At 44.7% G+C, this 17458-nt stretch overlaps 1 protein-coding gene across 2 annotated transcripts in view; it reads right to left on the bottom strand.

Moving 5' to 3' along the window:
- Nucleotides 1–17458, bottom strand: part of CD9 (CD9 molecule) — a 192521-nt gene that overhangs the window by 28891 nt on the left and 146172 nt on the right. For both annotated transcript variants that reach the window (XM_085652612.1, XM_085652613.1), the window contains exon 6: nucleotides 13466–13558. In XM_085652612.1, the coding sequence (XP_085508738.1) occupies nucleotides 13466–13558 (93 nt within the window). The remainder of the gene's footprint in view (nucleotides 1–13465; nucleotides 13559–17458) is intronic.

The raw sequence follows: 17458 nt of genomic DNA, 5'->3' as shown, positions 1-17458 counted from the left end.
TCACTTACTGTATCCCGCAGAGACAACCCCTGGACACCATAGTTTCCCTTCCGGTACTACTGTGGTCGGAGAAACATGCGTTTGCTCCCATCAGGTTGGAGCATCTGTAAATCTCCTGCCAAACGGTATCATCACTAACCCTGCTTGCAGTAGATGGAAGATTTAAAAATGCTGCTGGGAGCAGATTTGTATTCTGTTTCTGTGCCTGCACTGAAAAACAAACAAATATTGCTCCTGCCCGAAGGGAGCAAGCATGGATGAATACTCCCTCCAGGCAGGACCAATGCTGGCTCCCACGCCAAGCGAGGAGATGTCTGGGGCTGCGAGGGCCCTATGGGTCTGCCAGTGGCCCACAACATGTTGGTGGGTGGCTTCACCTTTAACTGATGTGGGCCCTTTATTATATTTGGCCCCAGGGGATGTGGTCCCAGGATCCTACCAAGGTTCGGGGAAGGGGGGCCATATGCCACCCTCCCCATAGAATTTGGCCCAGGGAATGGGGTTTCTGAGGCCCAAGAAGGCTCAGAGACTGGTCGCATGCCCACTCCCCTGTTTCATTGGATTTGGCCCCAGTGGATGGGGTCCTCTGGGCCAAAATAGGCTTGGTGGGGTCACGCAGCCCCTCCCCGCTCCTTTATAACATGAGACCCTGGTGTCCCAAGGGCCCAAAAAGGATCAGGGTGGGGGCCCACACAGCACCCCCTGCTATTGATTATATCTGACTCGGGAAATTGGGTCCCCAGGGCCTATTAAGGTTCGGGTGGTGCTATCCCCCCTTAGAATTTAGCCCCAGGGGATGGGGTTCCCAGTGCGTAAGAAGGCTTGGGGAGGTGGGGTGCGCATACCCCTCCTCCCCTCATATTTTGTTTGGCCCCAGGGTATGAGGTCCCCGGGGCCTTTCAAGACTAAGGGAATGGGGCCCACGCAGCCCCCTAATCTTTTTATTGGTATACGGCCTCGAGGGATGGAGTCCCCAGGGCCAATTAAAGCCAACTGAGGTTAAGGGATACATATGCTTAGGCTCCAGGGGATACCGTCCTGCAGTGCCCAAAGGCCAACCCTACGTCATGCTCACCAAAGGCAGTGGGCGGCAGCGTGGGGTTGGCAGCCTGCTTAGTGTGGGTTGGCCACAGGGCCCGGGGGCAGTCCAAGCCCTGCAGCTAACCCACTGCTCTGCACTGCCAAAAGTTGTCATAGGCCTTGCGTAGCATAAGTTTAAGAGCCTGCAGGGGGTTTGAAGAAGTGTCAGGGCTTTTGGCTTTACATACGGTAACAACATTTTCCTTTATGTATTAAAAAAAAAAATAAAAAAAAAAAAAAAAAATAAAAAGGAAACAAAAAACCTTATGAATTAACAAAAAATTACAAAAATAAAGGTTAAAGTAACATTATATTTAGGTCAGATGTTCAGCAACAATGTAACATTTTAAACTCAAAAAGCCACAGAAATTCACTAGTTATAGTTATCTCAAGTAACTATAACTGGTGTCCTAAGGTATCTAACTCGAGCCCTACAAGTGTTGGATTTCTGTGGGCTTTTAAAAACAAATTAAAAAAAAAAATGTATAGTTAAAAACGTATCTGAACATTTCACCTAACTATAATGTTAATGTAGTCTTCATTTTTTCCAACCAAATCTTATTGGAAGACATAGATATAGATATATCTATCTATATAGTCGTGAATTTGCAGAATAAAAGTCTGATTACAGCATTTGGGTGCTGTGGATCATGGGGTTAGTATGGAATTGGTGGAATGTGGATGTTATGGGTTTTGCTAACCCGCCACCGCTTGAGTTGAAGCGGAGAACTGGTGTGGATATATCAAAACCAACATCCTGTGCTTAAGAACGCACTCCGCAAGGGATGATTTCTCCAAGAAACTTTATTTAAAAGTTCAGCACCTCTGTCCTCATTTGTTAAATACACTGGAGGGCTCTAAATGAACAAAAAACTGCCACAATGTGGCCCCCACTGACGGGGATGAATTGAAAGCACTACAAATCCCACAGTGCGTAGGTTGAACATACTCACCTGTGAGGCTTATTAAAGCGGCGTTTGTATTGCATGCCAAGAACTGGCAGTGTTCAGACACCAGGAAGAAGGAACAAGCTGCTCCGAAACGCGTCTGGTAAACAATTGAGGACAGAAGTGCTGAACTTTCAAATAAAGTTTCTTGGCGAAATTATCCCTTGCAGAGTTCGTTCTTAAGCACAGGATGTGGGTTTTGACATTATATTATACACTCTCCACCCACCCACCCACTCTCCACCCACACACACACTCCACCCACACACACACACACACACACACACACACACACACACACACACACACTCCACCCACCCACCCACTCTCCACCAATGCCACACAGCGCCATCTTCAGGCAAGCTGAAGTACTACTGAAATGTTTCCAGATCCAGTCTGGCGCCTATGGAAAACTTACAAGGTGAGGAATCTGCAGCTAAAAGTCTGTCAGATATCATTGCATTAGGGCAGAGGATAGACGCGTCTCATCAAAACATTCCATAGAAATTTAAAAATACACAAAGGATATATAGATACATGTAAAGTCTATAAATAAGCTAATCCTACATAATCAGAAAGGCCTCGAAGCCAGGTATCCTTCATATACATCTCAAAGATACATGAAGACTTTCCTCTGTTAAGGACCTCCGACATTTTCATCAAGATACGCAACTACATTTGCCTAAGGCAGAGCTTATGGTTTCTGCTCATGTAGGACATGGTAACCCTAATTAAATGAGTCCCCCTCCTTTCAACAGGGTAAATTGTGTTGTAATGATTTGTGGTTTGCAGATGCTCTATTATTCTGATGAATACTTGCAACTGTAGATTCGTCACCTCGTGAACATTCCACAGGTATTACTGTATCTGGAAACTTTTACAACAGTACTCCTGCACACTGGCATTTAAGGCCACCTGTGTGTACTGGCATCAGTACTTTTCATTCTGCACCTTCAAATGTGGATTCAGAACTTCTGTTTGGCCTTCAAGATAACATTCTTATCAAAAACCTACCAGTGTGCAAGGAAAGGTCACCCCCAAAAACAGGCTTCAAACAATGGGGCCACTGTTGCAAACCGATCTCTGTGAAAGACCCTTGCCAAGTGTCTTTCGTGCGTATGGTCGGATCAATAATCCAGGTCCTGTGATAACTGCACCCAGATGAACTAGAAGGCTATGCAGGACGAGGCATGGCATCATGACAATCTGTTGGGTTGTATCCAAATTTTAGGGGAGAGGGCAAAAGAACTCCAGCGGGGCTACTAGACTGTAACTGGGTCAGTGGCAGTCCACTTTACTGACCCCTAACAGAGAGGTGACGGTGGTCACGGACTCATTAGTATCGGGTTGGGGAGGCCATCAATGCGAGGTGGAGATTAGAGGGTTCTCTGGCGGGGACTATTACTCATCAATTTTTTGGAGCAGAGTTGAGTCTAGTACAATTTGCTTAGTGCTGATGGCCTTTTCATCTATTAAAGGCTGCTGCTCTTGGACAACACCACTGCCATGTGGTAAAGCAACAAGCAGGGTGAAATTGGGCTGTGGTTCAGAGTCTCTAAGGTGATGGAGAGAATTGCCTTTGTGGTAAACCACCTGATGTAAGATCTGTAAACTCCAGGGCAGACATACTCGGTCGCTGACTTTTAGCGGATTATGAATGGCAGTTGTATACACAGTTGACACAAGTGACTTCAGTCAGTGGGGAAATAACTAGCTCGATCTTTGCAGCTGCCGAGAATGAACGAGGTCAGCAATTGTGCACATTGGAGTTTAAGGCCACTTTCTCTGCCTAGAAGTCCAGTGTGGACTTTGGACTCTAGTATGCCTTCTAGCATGTACAGTTTCTGCTCAGAGTTCTGGAGATCAGGAATTACCTGGCCAAAGTCATCTTAACGGCCGTTGATGGGGCACTGGACTGGGCCAGACGAGTATGGTACCCGAAACTCCTGGTCATGAGGATCTGTTCTCTGATCAACCTGTCAGTTTGGAAAGATCTTCTGTTGCAGCACCTGGGAAGAGTACTGCACCTGGGCCTACACAATGTGCATTTTCATATTTGAAAGAAGTCAACTGCTGCTGCTCCATATTCAAGCTTGCTTTTGAGGTCATTATTGTCATCTTGGCTGCAAGGCATCCTTTCACAAACTCACTACATGCCAGTCTTTAGGACAAACTTGTGGATTGGTGTGTTACCGGACAAACTGAGCCACTGCAAGCCAAGATGGCTGAGGTTTTGTGGTTTGTTTTCACCCTTGCTCAGCAATGACTTGCTCTGGGCACTGTTAAAGCCTACTTATCGGTTCTTTCAGTTTCTGCAGTTGCCAGATCAGCCATCTTGATCACCTGTTGTGAAAAGATTTTTTTTAAAGGTCTGCAACATTTATTTCCACAAACTTTTTGAAATTCCACAGTGGGACTTGAACATAATTTTTACTTTTGATGTGCACCATTTCTCAACCACTGTACCGTTGTCCACAGATGGTCTCATCAGCATAACATCGACTAGCAGTCCTAGCGTGCTGCAGGTTTTTACTGCCAACCCCCTTTGGCACGTGTGAATTTACAACACTACACGCTACAAACAAGATGCTTACAAGGTAAGATTTTCAGTTCTTAGCATATGTTGCTGTAGAAAAATGTGCTCTGCATAGGCTGTATTTAAGGGCATACACATCCAAGCCTCTGAACACCACCTTAATATCTTTGAACAGCATTTTAGCACTCTGTCCCACCAAATGTCCTCACCTACTTCTCTCCCCTCTCCCCCCCAAACAACTCCTAACCCTTCCCCCCAAACTTCCCCCCTAGCCAGTCCCATCACTCCCCCTTCTGACTAATCCCCTCTACCTTAATTCACCCCCAGACCATAATGCCAATGCTGCCTCCCCACTAACCCCGTACACCCACTCTGCTCCCCTTATCACGTCCTCTACCCCTTTGACTATCCCATCTCTCTCCTCTACCCCTTTAACTATCCCATTTCTCTCCACGCCCCTCCCTCCCACACACAGCCAGATCTCTCCTCTCACGACCCGCCAGGAGCGCCACACTCCAACCGCCGCAATGCCCCACAAATATTGGGGTCCATAATTATTTTATGCCCATACTTGCTGCTCAGTCTCTCTCTTTTTGAATCCCCTACCTCCCCCCCTATCTGACCTCTCCTGCACTCCACCAACACCGTATAGCCCTCCCACCTTACCGATCCACTCCACTTGCGTCCCTCTCGGTTCACCCCTCTTTAGAATTAGCCACCGCTCCCCACTCTCGCCTAACCCTTCAGTTTTTCATTCATAAATATGAGTCTAGTCCCTTTTTACTGTTTAATAATTTTGTAACTGTATTATCCATATACTGCCTAGTATATAGCTCCATCCTTTCACTTTGTATCGAAAATAACGATACTAGTTCTTTTACCGTTTAATAATTAGTAATTTTTATTTCTGTGTTGCTTAGCAAATAGCTTTATCCTTTCACTTTGTATCTTAAGATATGTTATTTTCTCTGTTGCTTAAGCCTATCATATCTCCATGTTTCTTTTCTTTGCCATTTGTTTGTTAACCCATGTGTTATCGCCTTCCCAATGTAAAGCACTCGGATACCTAAGGGTGAAGCCAGCGCTATATAAAACCTCTTAAATAAATAAATAAAAACACAGTATAAGAAACCAACCGATGACGGTGTGCGTGGGTGGTGCTTAAATGAGGCTCCACTCTTCACTTAGAGCGGAACAGCACATCACCACCTACCAGCATGTATGGATATCTTGACCAGGTGGCAGCTTTACACTGATCAGCTAGGGAAATATACCCTAGGAAGGCCATAGAGGCAGCATTATTTCATGTAGTTTTCCCTGGGTGTAACAGGGAGTACTCACATTTGGCTTTATAATAGCAGGTCTGAGAGCATTTAACCATTCATCTAGAGACACCTGCTTTGGTTAGAGGCTGACTCTTGTGAGGCTTTGTGAAGGACACAAAGAGCTTGACTGACCTACGGAAAGTGTGTGTTTAATATCTAGAGTGTGTAGTGCTCTCTCTGCTACTGTGTCTGGATCAAGAAAGAAGGCTGACAGTTAAACTGTGATTAAGGTGGGAAGTGAGACCACTTTGGACAGGAACTTAGGGTTGGTTCTCAGTACTTTCCATGAGAGGTTCTGGGGTGGGCAAGAGTGTAGGGATTTGAATGGGGGCCCCATGAGTCTGGTGACCAAACAAAACATTCACTTTAGTTCCTGCGAAACAGGGTGTTCTTGTTCATCTGAGGATGTGCCTCCAAAACTGTCCAACGTAAATTGTCAGGAGTATGGTGTGTGTCAAGATGGTGAGTGGTCATCCTGGTAGTGGTCTTTTTACAACACATGCCGCTTCGGTGTTCCATAATTCGGACCTTCACTGCACGGGTGGTCATGCCTACATAGTGTTTGTTACAAGGACATGTGATCATGTAAATGCAGTTTTTGGAAAAGCAATTTGGTATGCGGCATCTGTGTCTAGACAGGAGTCTAGTCTAGTTGGATGACCTTGGAAGGTTCAGTGAGGGTACAGGCCCCACAAGACCGCATGGAAAGTGTCCCACGAAGGGCGGTAGGCCCCACAGGGGTTGCCGGCTTTCTCTAGTGACCATCTGTGGTCTGGTGTCTACCATTGTACCTAATGTTTTCAGTAGGTTTGAAGTCAAAATATGGGGCAGAGACAGAGGGACCCCTTTTCCAAAATTGACCAGCATCTCTTAATGTTTTTCCTGATATTGCTGGGATTCGGAGTAAATAATGTCACACGTTAAAACATCATCCTGAGCGTGAGTGCGTGGTTCCGACAAGGCTACCCTGTTTTTTGCCTTTTCGCGAGCTTCTAGATTGACCGATAAGAGTTTAGCTTGTCGCTCATTAGTGGAACTACAGTTACGGAGAAGTAGCAAAAACAGCCCAAAGGACATATTGTCTCACAGATGTTTAGGGTGATGACTATAATACCGGAGCAGGCTATTGCGGTCTGACGGCTTTCTGTGAGCGGTGGTATGTAAAAGCCCCTTTTCAAGAGAGACCAGTAGATCGAGGAAGAGGAGCTTCATAGTAGAAATACTCCAAGAGAACCTTAAAAAGAAATTCAGGGCATTTATCCATTCACAAAAGGTGTTGCAGGTCTACATGCCACCTTGTCAGAGTAGGAGTAGATCATCAATATAACAACGCCATACGGTAACGTGGGCAGAAAATAGGTTGTCATCACATAGGATTTTCTCTTTCTCAAAATTAGCCATGTACAAACATGCTAGGCTCAGGGAGAAAGTGCTGCCCATAGATGTGACCTGCGTTTGATGCTTGAAATTGAAAACATTTCTTTCAGCGCCAAGGTGGCACGTTCAAGAATGAAATTCCCTAGGGTTGGCGATGTCCAAACCTCAGACAGAAGAGTGCCCTCGATCACTTCCAGGGTGGTACCTTGGGGGATGTTAGTATAGAGAGCCTCAACGTCAAGGGTGACAGAGGTTGAGCCGGCTCATATCATTGATCTCCTCAATTAAGTTCAACACATAACGAGAGGTTGTAAAAAAATGGTCACAAAATTTTGATCGGGGCTTAAGGGGGGCCCCTATACCGAACACAATCGGTCTGCCCAGAGGGGAAATCATCCCCTTATGTATCTTGGGTAGGACTTAGAAGTAGGGAATCCTTGGGTTAGTATTCACCAGGAATTCAGCCTTGTTTTAACTAATCAACCCCTGTTCTTCAGCAGAAGATACTAAAGAGTTAATCTTGGAGCGGAGTCTCATGGCGGAGTCCTGCATAATAGGTGTGTAATATTTTTTGTTAGAAAGTTGGCGTCAACATTCAAGATCATAGTCAATAGTTGACATGATGATAATCGCCCCTCCTTTATTAGCCGGTTTGAAGGTAATCGGAGTGTCGTCGGCAATAGATTGCATGGACGTCAGTTCCAAGTTAGACATGTCGTGAAAGGTTGACTCATGGGTTCACTTTAACTCCTTGAGTACTGCCTGTTCGAATGCCAATATCTCTAAAGGGATCATCCCAGTGAAGGGGGGTGAATGTAAAGTATTCTGTAAACCCGAATCAAACGTCGCGTTAGTGGGTTTGTCATGAAAAAGTCTTGAGGCGGATTTTCCGAAAGAAATTGTGCAACTCAGTTAGTGCAAAATTTGTCATCTTTAGGGGTAGGGACAAAGCCCAAAAGACGGCCGTCTCAGTGCTTCACAGAGCTCTTGTGGACAGATTCACTATGAGCTTTCTAGTTGTTGCTGGTCTGGCTCCTCATTTGTCTTTGCGTTGGCATTTGTGGTTCCTGCCACTACACACTTGACCTCCTCCTCTTTTTCCTCTCTCTCTGCTCCCAACCTCTGCCTAAAAAAAGGTGGGTTAAAGCGTTGGGGAGATCCGAATACTCCTCTAATGCATTCTCTACTATTTTTATCCTGAATCTCGCTGCATCTACAAGGATTTTGGCTACGTTAATAATCAAGATAAGACAGTCCCTAGTGCACTTCAATGCCACTTTGGAGCATTCACGCTTGAAAATGGCATCTTCCAAGAAGATACGTGGTGTGTTAGCAACTATCAGTCCATTGGGGGATATATTCACCTGCAGATATATTTTGTCAAAAGTGCCCTATGGAGCATTATTGGTATAGTTGTCTCTTCTGGGTCGTAATGGAGTTCCAGTACTCCTTTTACTGCCCGAAGGGCTAGTGCCATCAGCCCCCAGAAGACACAATGGCGAATTAAGGTATAGAATACACACCCACAATCAGGCTATGTAAGTCGTAGGAGTATGCAGTTCCTAAGTAGAGCGAAACAGAGGTCAGGGTTGCCCTGAAGCACTAGATTGGGTGATCTGATTGCCCAGGAGCAAGGGCTCTCACATACCCATCATTGGGCAGCTCCTCGTTGGGCTGGACATTGGGACAAACCACAGTTTGTTTTATTTGTTCTGTCCTGATTCACACACAACCTTCAAGATGGCTCTTGCATTAAGGTGCCGGTAGTTGGATGTACCTCATTAAATGTCCTAGTGTTGAGCCCTCCATAAGGCTGCGTCTTGAGGCCACGCAGGCTCTGTCCCCATTCGTTTTCTATCATTATGGCTGGTATTAGATTCATATATGCCACATTTTTACATGGTTGGCTTGAATGGCAAAAATCTCTGGTTGCACTTCTGACTGTCATGAGTCACGCTCTACCTTCAAAATGGTGCCAGCATTCGGACCAACGCTCCTGCAATGTCCTAGTGGTTTTTGGGTTCCAGCACTTGTTCCCAATTGAGACCTGTGCATTTACCACTAAACACCACCTGCTCTGCTCACCCATTACCTCCGTGGTGTGAGAGATCTGGGTAGGTCGCGTGCATATCGCACTCATCACCAGGAGTATGGGTTTCAGTTAACTTGCTCCCTCTTGACACTTCAAGAGCCTCACTTGGACCCCTAGTAACACACTGTTAACTATTTCCCCTTATGTTGTTTACATGCCAGTGTGAGTCTTCTCTGCCACACATTGATGGGGCACAGTACTGCCATTAATATTGCAAGCCCCCAGGTTGGTAATCTGGCACTTAACCACAATGCGCAGTTCAGGAACAGTAATTAAGATAGGTCACCTTTGTTTGCCACGTGTCGGTCTCCTGTGTGTTTATTTTTTACGTGAAATCCAGATGTTAGGTTAGTCCACACTTGAAATAGGAGGGTGGACCAGAACCCAGCATGCGTCTTTTTGTACTATTGAGCATACTACTGTAAGTAAACAGATTGACTTAATTATTATTTATTTTTTTTACTTTCAATTTTCAAGTAGTTTTTTTTACACTGAAGGTATTCTTTATACTTGTGGGAATGCCTTTGGGTACGACTAATATATCCTGCACTCTTTGGCGACCCAAGCATAAATAGATTATGATTACGGTCCCGATGAAATGCCATGATCAGTTATGACAAATAGGCAAGAAACATCTCATTCTTTTAAAAAATATCATCTTTTGAGCTTGTTTGGACCATTGTAGCCATCTCCAGCTAACTAATTTTTTAACGATAACAAGTGAACCCCCATATTAAAATACTAGGACATATTTTAGTAATCTTTAACGTCATATAAACAACCAGTCTACTCACAATTTCACCCAATATTGCACCTCACCCTTCAAATCATCAAAAACAAAAGACCTCTGGCAAAGAATGCCCCTCGCAGGGCCCATTGGGCATTGCTGCACCAGCCCAACAGGGAGCTGCTCAAAGTTGAATCATGAAACCCTTTTGGGTGTGTGAGGGCCCTTGCTCCCGAGCAATCATATCCCCCAATTTGGTGCTTCAGGTCAACCCCAATCTCCTCTTTTTTTCATGTACAAGGACATGACGTAGGTACCGCAGTCAGATACCACCTCCTTGGTGAAACCCACGTGGGGTAAATAACCCCCCCCATCAGTGCCCTGGCCACGGTAGGTGCAGTCACCCCTCTCAGAGGGCTAGCATCCGGGTATCAGGTGGCATGGTTCGCCTGGCAAATAGGACAGGACCTGCAAAAGGCATTTGAGACCAATAAATGTGGGTGACAAGCCTGTCAAAGGTCTTGGCTTGCCCCAAATGACCTGCCAGAGGCACATCATGAACCAGACCCAGTAAGAAGGTTCTGAAGTGTATCACCTGCACACATGCTGCTCCAGGATAAGCAACCCAAGGCTCGCTAGACAGGAGATCATTCTCCCAATAGATCAGGTGAGTTCAAGAGGAGTCACCAGCTGCCTGGGCCTGCTTCCGAAGACCAACAGGTTGAGGGTGCTCGATCTGCACAGTGCAGAACTCCTTCCTGGAAGGACCTCTGTCCTGCTGCCACTGGGACAGCTCAGGCAGGTTACCCAGTCCAAGGGAACCTCTGGAGCAGGTTTCTCGCAGCTCTTTGCCTTCTTGGCAGGGACCTAGGCCCCTTTTTCAGGCTCCAGGACCTTCTGACCACTCACGTTCTGCCATGGACTGTGGGGTCAAGCACGCCAACTCAGGCAATCTCAACATCTATTAGTGTGACCTGAGCTCCACCTCCTTCCAGGCAGTTTCTCTAGGTCACTGCCCCACAGACAATGCACAGGCATGGATGGACTCACAGATAGCCCTTAAGGAACCGGACACGCCCCCTATTCAAAAGGAACCTGATCTAGCAAACATTGGCGCTCACTGTTGTCTACAGCAACTACTTGGTTAACCACATTAGGGACTACCTACTCTGAAGATACCAGATGACACCCAACGGTTGTCCTACTGGCTCCTGTGGCTGTCAGAGCGTCCACCATCTGCCCATTGGTCACCCACAGACTGTACTTCCTAGTGTTGTCAGGCATGAGGGTTCTCTGGACCATTTCACGGTCAACAAGGGACACTAGGATCATGTCAGCTACATCCCCGCCCCCATCACTAACAGGCACCAACTCCTCCCCAAGCGCTATGCTCACCATCACCAGTGACTGCTCGCCTGTGGGGGCCTGTGTTCTCATGGGATCCCCTTTGCGGTGCCCTCCCTGATTACATGTAAAAAGCTTCAGGCCTTCCTTCACTGCAGGCTTTCCTGTAAGGAACCAACTATTCTTCTCAAACGGGTGTTGGGAATCCTTACACTGGGAACTAGTTTGGGGCCCTTTAGAGAACACCTTACTTTTATTTTTGACCCCCCTCCCTCTTTCTGATAGGGACCCTGCCTACCCTTGGCGGAGTCTCCCACATAAAACTTCTTTTGGACGCTGGTGCTGATCCAGAGGTCTGGCCCCTTAGCAAGCTTCCTAGCATCAGTCAGCTTACTATCAATCAAGTTCTGCCAGGTCGAAAAGGCAGTTTAAAACTGCAGACACACAGGTTCTGCAGTGGCAGGCATGAGACAGGTTTCAAAGGCTACCTACTCATGTGGGTGACACAATCAGTGCTGCAAGCCCACTAGTAGCTTTTGATTTACAGGCCCTGGGCGCACACAGTGAACCCTACTAGGGACTAGCTAGTAAACCAAATACCCTTACATTTTAGACACAGAGCAACAGACCTAAAACCAGCAAAAACGAAGTTCAGCACACAGTCTAAAACAGGAAGTCAGAAGCAAAAAGACAAGAGGAACCACACCAAACAATGCCAGGTCTAACAATCAGGAAGATGTTGAATGAGCTGCACCATCTCCTCCCGCTGAGCCCTATCATATAGAGAGGAGCACAGAATTGACACTATGCCAGTGGGTGCCCGCCACCCAAAGCTACCCTCTTGCCTGCGGCATCAATTCCTTTTCTCTGTCAGGATGTATGTACAGTCTATTTTTAATTTATATATTATAGCTCATTTGATAAGAGAAAATGGCCAAAGTGTATGTTGCATTTCATACAGTGACTGGCACCGGACAACACAACAAAGGTGTCAGTCCGGCCCCTTTGGAGGCTATGCTCATAAGGGCCAGTAACATGTTGACTCTTGTGACTGTTAAGGATCTTCATTATCCATGTTAAATCTATGTTCAGTTTTTAACCTTGTGCTAGAGAGTAGTTCTAATAAAATTATCTTACCTCCTATTTTGCAATTTAAACCCATAGGACCCCAGTTGGGTGTGCTGACACTACCATAAAGAATAGCTTCATCACTTACATGAAGCCTGCCGTGATATTTAGTCCATGGCTAGGAGATGACTCGATGAAACATACTCCAAGAACCGACAAGTCTGACATCCTTCAAGTTAGGCCGCTCTTAAATAAATTATGGGCAATGATGGGTAGGCAGAGTCCTAAACGTCCAAATAGGAGTGAATCACACATGATTCTCTAATAAACTAGGGTGCTCACAATTTTACTGAATCACATTACCTCCTTATCTGTGCTATCATTTCTGCTAACAGAAAAATATCACTTAGTTACAACAATCCAGCTATTTATTCTACACTGCATAATTATGGTTTAAGAAGGCTAAGCCTTTACACACTTCAATATCTCATCGGTTATGTTAGCAAATCTTTTTAAATTACCCAGATCTTTTAGCAAGCCTTCAGAATGTCTGGCCACTTAATGTGTCCCTAGAAAATGCACCCTCAATCCATATTACAAGAAATTTACAGATTATGTTTTCTGGTTAAGTAACAAACAAGTTAAAAATCAGTCCCAATAATAAGCTCCAACTCACTTGTACCTTTCAAGATGTCAGTCTACTGCAATAATTACTAATACGTCGGTCATTAATTTGACATAGTATTACAAGCTTTACTAAAATCAAGTTACAGTTATGGTGGCAGAAAAGGACAAAGGAAGGTACTTCATAGACTCGGCGCTGCAAAATAAGGCCTGTTCTGCAATAACCAAGTAGATTTACGATCACAAGAAAAAGATGCATTTGTAGAAAGAACAGTTCAAGAAACACATTGTTTAATAAAGTTAATTTATAACATAACCCCCTATAATATTAGTAGAAATACTAACCTTTATGGTAAAAGAACTTAACACGTCTTTCTGAGTTGGACAAGTGTCTGTGAGAGCAGCGTCGAGAACTCCAGTCATACCGCAACAGTTCAACTTAAAAAAAAAATATATAAATAAAAATCTGATTAGCAGAAAGAAAAGAAAAACTGCCATAGGAATAATGCAGTCAGACAGGAATGAACAATACTTCTTAATAAATCACCATACATTGAATACATTAATTTTCCAAAAAGTGGAAGCAAAGTCTGGAATCAGCTAAAGTAATTGTTTGCAACTAGTCCTGACGATCGAATGCCGTGGTGTTCCTGGAGTTTTTCCTGATGAGTTTAAGCAACACGGTTTCATGGCTATGGATAACGTACTTGCACTTCTGTAACAGTTGAGACTGAGGTGTATATTGTTAATGGGCAGTGATTTTTGATGACTTTGTTTAAAGGTTATTAGACGCCCGGATGAAAGTGCTCGACACAGGCGATTAAATTGCAGAAACTAGTCCACTAATATCTTTATGAGTAACTACAACGACAAAAAGTCTAGGTAGGGAACAGTAATTCTACTTTTTAGTCACACCATCAAACAGGCAGAATGAACGGGTTGGTCCTGCAGTGGTTGAAGTGGTTGATATTTTTAGAGACAATGTTGGATGGTCTTATCCAAAGCGTGTGTGTATATATATTTTTAGTGGTACACATTACACAATTTTATGTATTTATTTTTTTAATCGATGGGCTTTTGCGGAGATAAGGGACTTCCAGATAGTGTAACACTAACCTATGACATACAGTAACCTATGCCACCAATAAAGTGATTTGGGTACATCTACACAAGAGGTGGGTCTACTCCTTTCGAATAGCAAATGGACTAGATCAGGAAAGCCAATTAGTTCCCATGAGAAGAATTTGTGGGCAAGGCCAAAAGTGATTCTAGAAATGGTCCATAAAATGGTATTGAAAAATAGCTATTCAACTAATTCCTTTTGGTTTGTTTAGTGACCAAAATAGATGCTATTGTGGGGAATCCTTAGACTTTGGTAGTATTTAAATTACTGCTTCCTTTTACTGAACAAATAGTTGCCACTTCCTCATAGGCACACAGTTCTACATCACACTCTGCCTCGATGAAGAATTGCCCAATTGAGTTTGTCCAACTTTAACGGTTCGCACGGAAGCGTAACTTCACCTACACAAGAAAACCTGCTCTTCCAAATCCATCCTGTGCAGTGTCCAGAAGACACCAACCCTAAATAAGACTTTTTAGGACAAACTAGATGAAGAATTGACTTTACAACATGTAATGAAAGTTTCAGTAGGATTCAAGCAATAATTATTTGGTTGAGGAATATTAACAGTTTTTGATCTGCCTACAGTCAGTATTAGCCTTTTGCTAGACCTTCTTTTACCAACTTTTTTAAAAAAAATATGAATAGCGAGGTCTTTTATTTGACCACATAGGGGTACTTAAAAACAAACTCTGTACATTTATGTCTTTATGACATTTGTGTATTCTATACAAAACAAGCATTTGCAATGCAATAGGTCTCGCATTTACGCAAGTTTGAGCTATTGACATTGTAAATGACAATGCCTTTTATTTATGTTTTGGTTTTTAAAACATAAATAAAAGGCGGTGTCATTTACAATGCCAATAGCATAAACGTGCGTAAATGCGAGACGTATTGCATTGCAAATGATTGTTTCTTGTCCAACCTCCACATCTCAGGCAAAGCTACGTCTGGAATTCTGCTTGACCAAACAGCAATTTTTGCAAGAATCATGTGTTATCGGCTTTTGGCATGAATGCAAGATTGCAAAACGTGGCTCAATAAATTATTGTTATGTCCCCAGCTTGAGAAAAGCAGATCGAAAACGAGTTTCCGCCCACTCTGTCAAGCTTCACCGAGTGCTAAACAATTTAAACGTGCAAAAAGCCTGGGAAACCAACTCTTTACAGCAACTGTGCAAAGTAATACTAAGTTATGAAACGTGTGCTATTTCATTTTAACCAGACTTAAAATTCGTCCAATCGCTAAAACACGTCTGCATATTACTATCTCCCCAAAAACACAATGCAGGCTTACCTGGCAGAAAGCTCTTCAATGACATCTAAAAACGAGTTTGAGCTATTGGCATTTTAAATAACAGTGCCTTTTATTTTTGTTTTGAAAAAGAAAACGAAAAGAAAAGGCATTGTTATTTACAATGTCAATAGCCCAAACTCGCGTCAATGCGAGACCTATTGCATGGCAAATGCTTGTTAATTACTGCTAGGTCTGAGAAGCGGAAGGACGCACCCCACGTAAAACCCTGGGCACACTTCGACAATAGACAATAGACCTGCCATTAAAATAATCTTAAAAGGTGCACATCACTACGCGGGCATTAGTTGGGCTACCTCCTCCCTGTGTCAGCAAACTGTGCAGTTGGTTTGGCTGTGATGCAGTAGACCCCCTCTGCTTTCCCGCGGATCCGGCACTGCGGGCAGGGATTTCAACCGCTCGGGCCGGGGGTGAGTGTACAGCGGTTCCGCCCCCATCCCAGCAAGTGGCGGATTGTAGGGAGGGTGCGCGTTGTCTACCGTTCCAGCCGCTTGGACCCCAACCGCCACATCACAAGAATCGCGTGAGTCCTGGCGCGTGGCCGCTCCTCCCCGCCTCAAGCCCCGCCCACGGAATCCCTGCTGCCGGGGCGTGTGAGCGCCTGCACCCGTGGGAGCAGCTATGGAGGAAGAAGAGTTGATGCTGGCCATGGCAGAGATCCCTGTGAGTACCGCGGCATCTTGGGGAGGGAGGGTTGGGTGCGCCTGGTATGGGTAGGAACTCAAACGTTTTTCGTGCCGTATTGTCCCTCAGCCTTCTTACAACCATTTGTCCCTCCCCCATAACTGCCTGTGATCTGCGGCATTTTGGACTGTGCCCTCAGGGAGCAGGGTCAGCCCTGCCTCCCCCCCAGTATTCCGCAGGATATTGTTTTCTTTGTGCCCCTGGGGGATGATTTTAAGCAGCGATAAGCGGTGGTAGATAAGCCTGTCAACTGTTTAGTTATCGGGTTGAAAACTGTAACGCGATGTGCATAAAATAGTTTATTTTGAAGCATTGTTATTGCGCTTTGGCAAAACTTGGTATCTTCGAAATCACGGGAAATTAACTATTGGTCCCCCTTGCTGCCGGAAGTTCTTCTATCAGTCGTGGTCTCTCTGCACGTGTCCGCTTATTTAAAAAAAAAAAAAAAGTGCAAACACAGCCTTCGTGCTTTAAAAAACCAAAGGTCATTATCACAGCATGCCGACAGGCGCCCCACGCTGCAGACCTATAATTAACTCAGCAGGCACTCAACGCGCAAGCGCGTTCACAGCGAGAGCGAGACCTAAAAAATTACGAGGCTGGTGAGGACGAAAGTGAAACTGCTAGCTGGCTTGCGAGGGAAGGGGGACAGGAGATGTGCACGCCGCGTGGCTGTAAGCGCATACACCAACTCAAATCCGCCAAAAGCCTGCGCGTGCACATCTTCTGTCCCACTTCCGAGGCAAGTCAGCAACAATAGATCTCGCCGAAAGCAGCGCTTCGCGCTGCGTTCGCAGGCGAGACCTAAAAACAGTGCTGTGTAATTCGGTTTTTCACTATACTAGCCTTTTTGAAATTATTTGGAAATGATCAGAGACTTTTTATGGCACGTGCTTAATGTCTACTCTTTCATACTTTTGGGTGAACAAATAAGTTGTGCAAAACTTAAATAAGTATATTAACACTTAATACATTTTTAATAAAGTCTAAAATCGTGAACAGTGTGACCCTGATGATTTCTATATATTTTCTCTAAAGAAAAAAGGTGCTTAATATTTTGGTGTCCTTCAAAGATATGTTGACTAGTTTATTTGCTAGCATCACCGATTTAACTTTCATTGGGACATCCAAAACTAAAGTACATTTAAATGAAACTATTACAAATCCCGGCCTATTAAGGATACACAATCCTTTGTCTTAAAACAGTATCCCCA

Source organism: Triturus cristatus, chromosome 4_1 (genome assembly GCF_964204655.1).
Source record: "Triturus cristatus chromosome 4_1, aTriCri1.1, whole genome shotgun sequence".
Taxonomy (NCBI): domain Eukaryota; kingdom Metazoa; phylum Chordata; class Amphibia; order Caudata; family Salamandridae; genus Triturus; species Triturus cristatus.
This window is presented reverse-complemented; position numbering and strand designations above follow the sequence as displayed.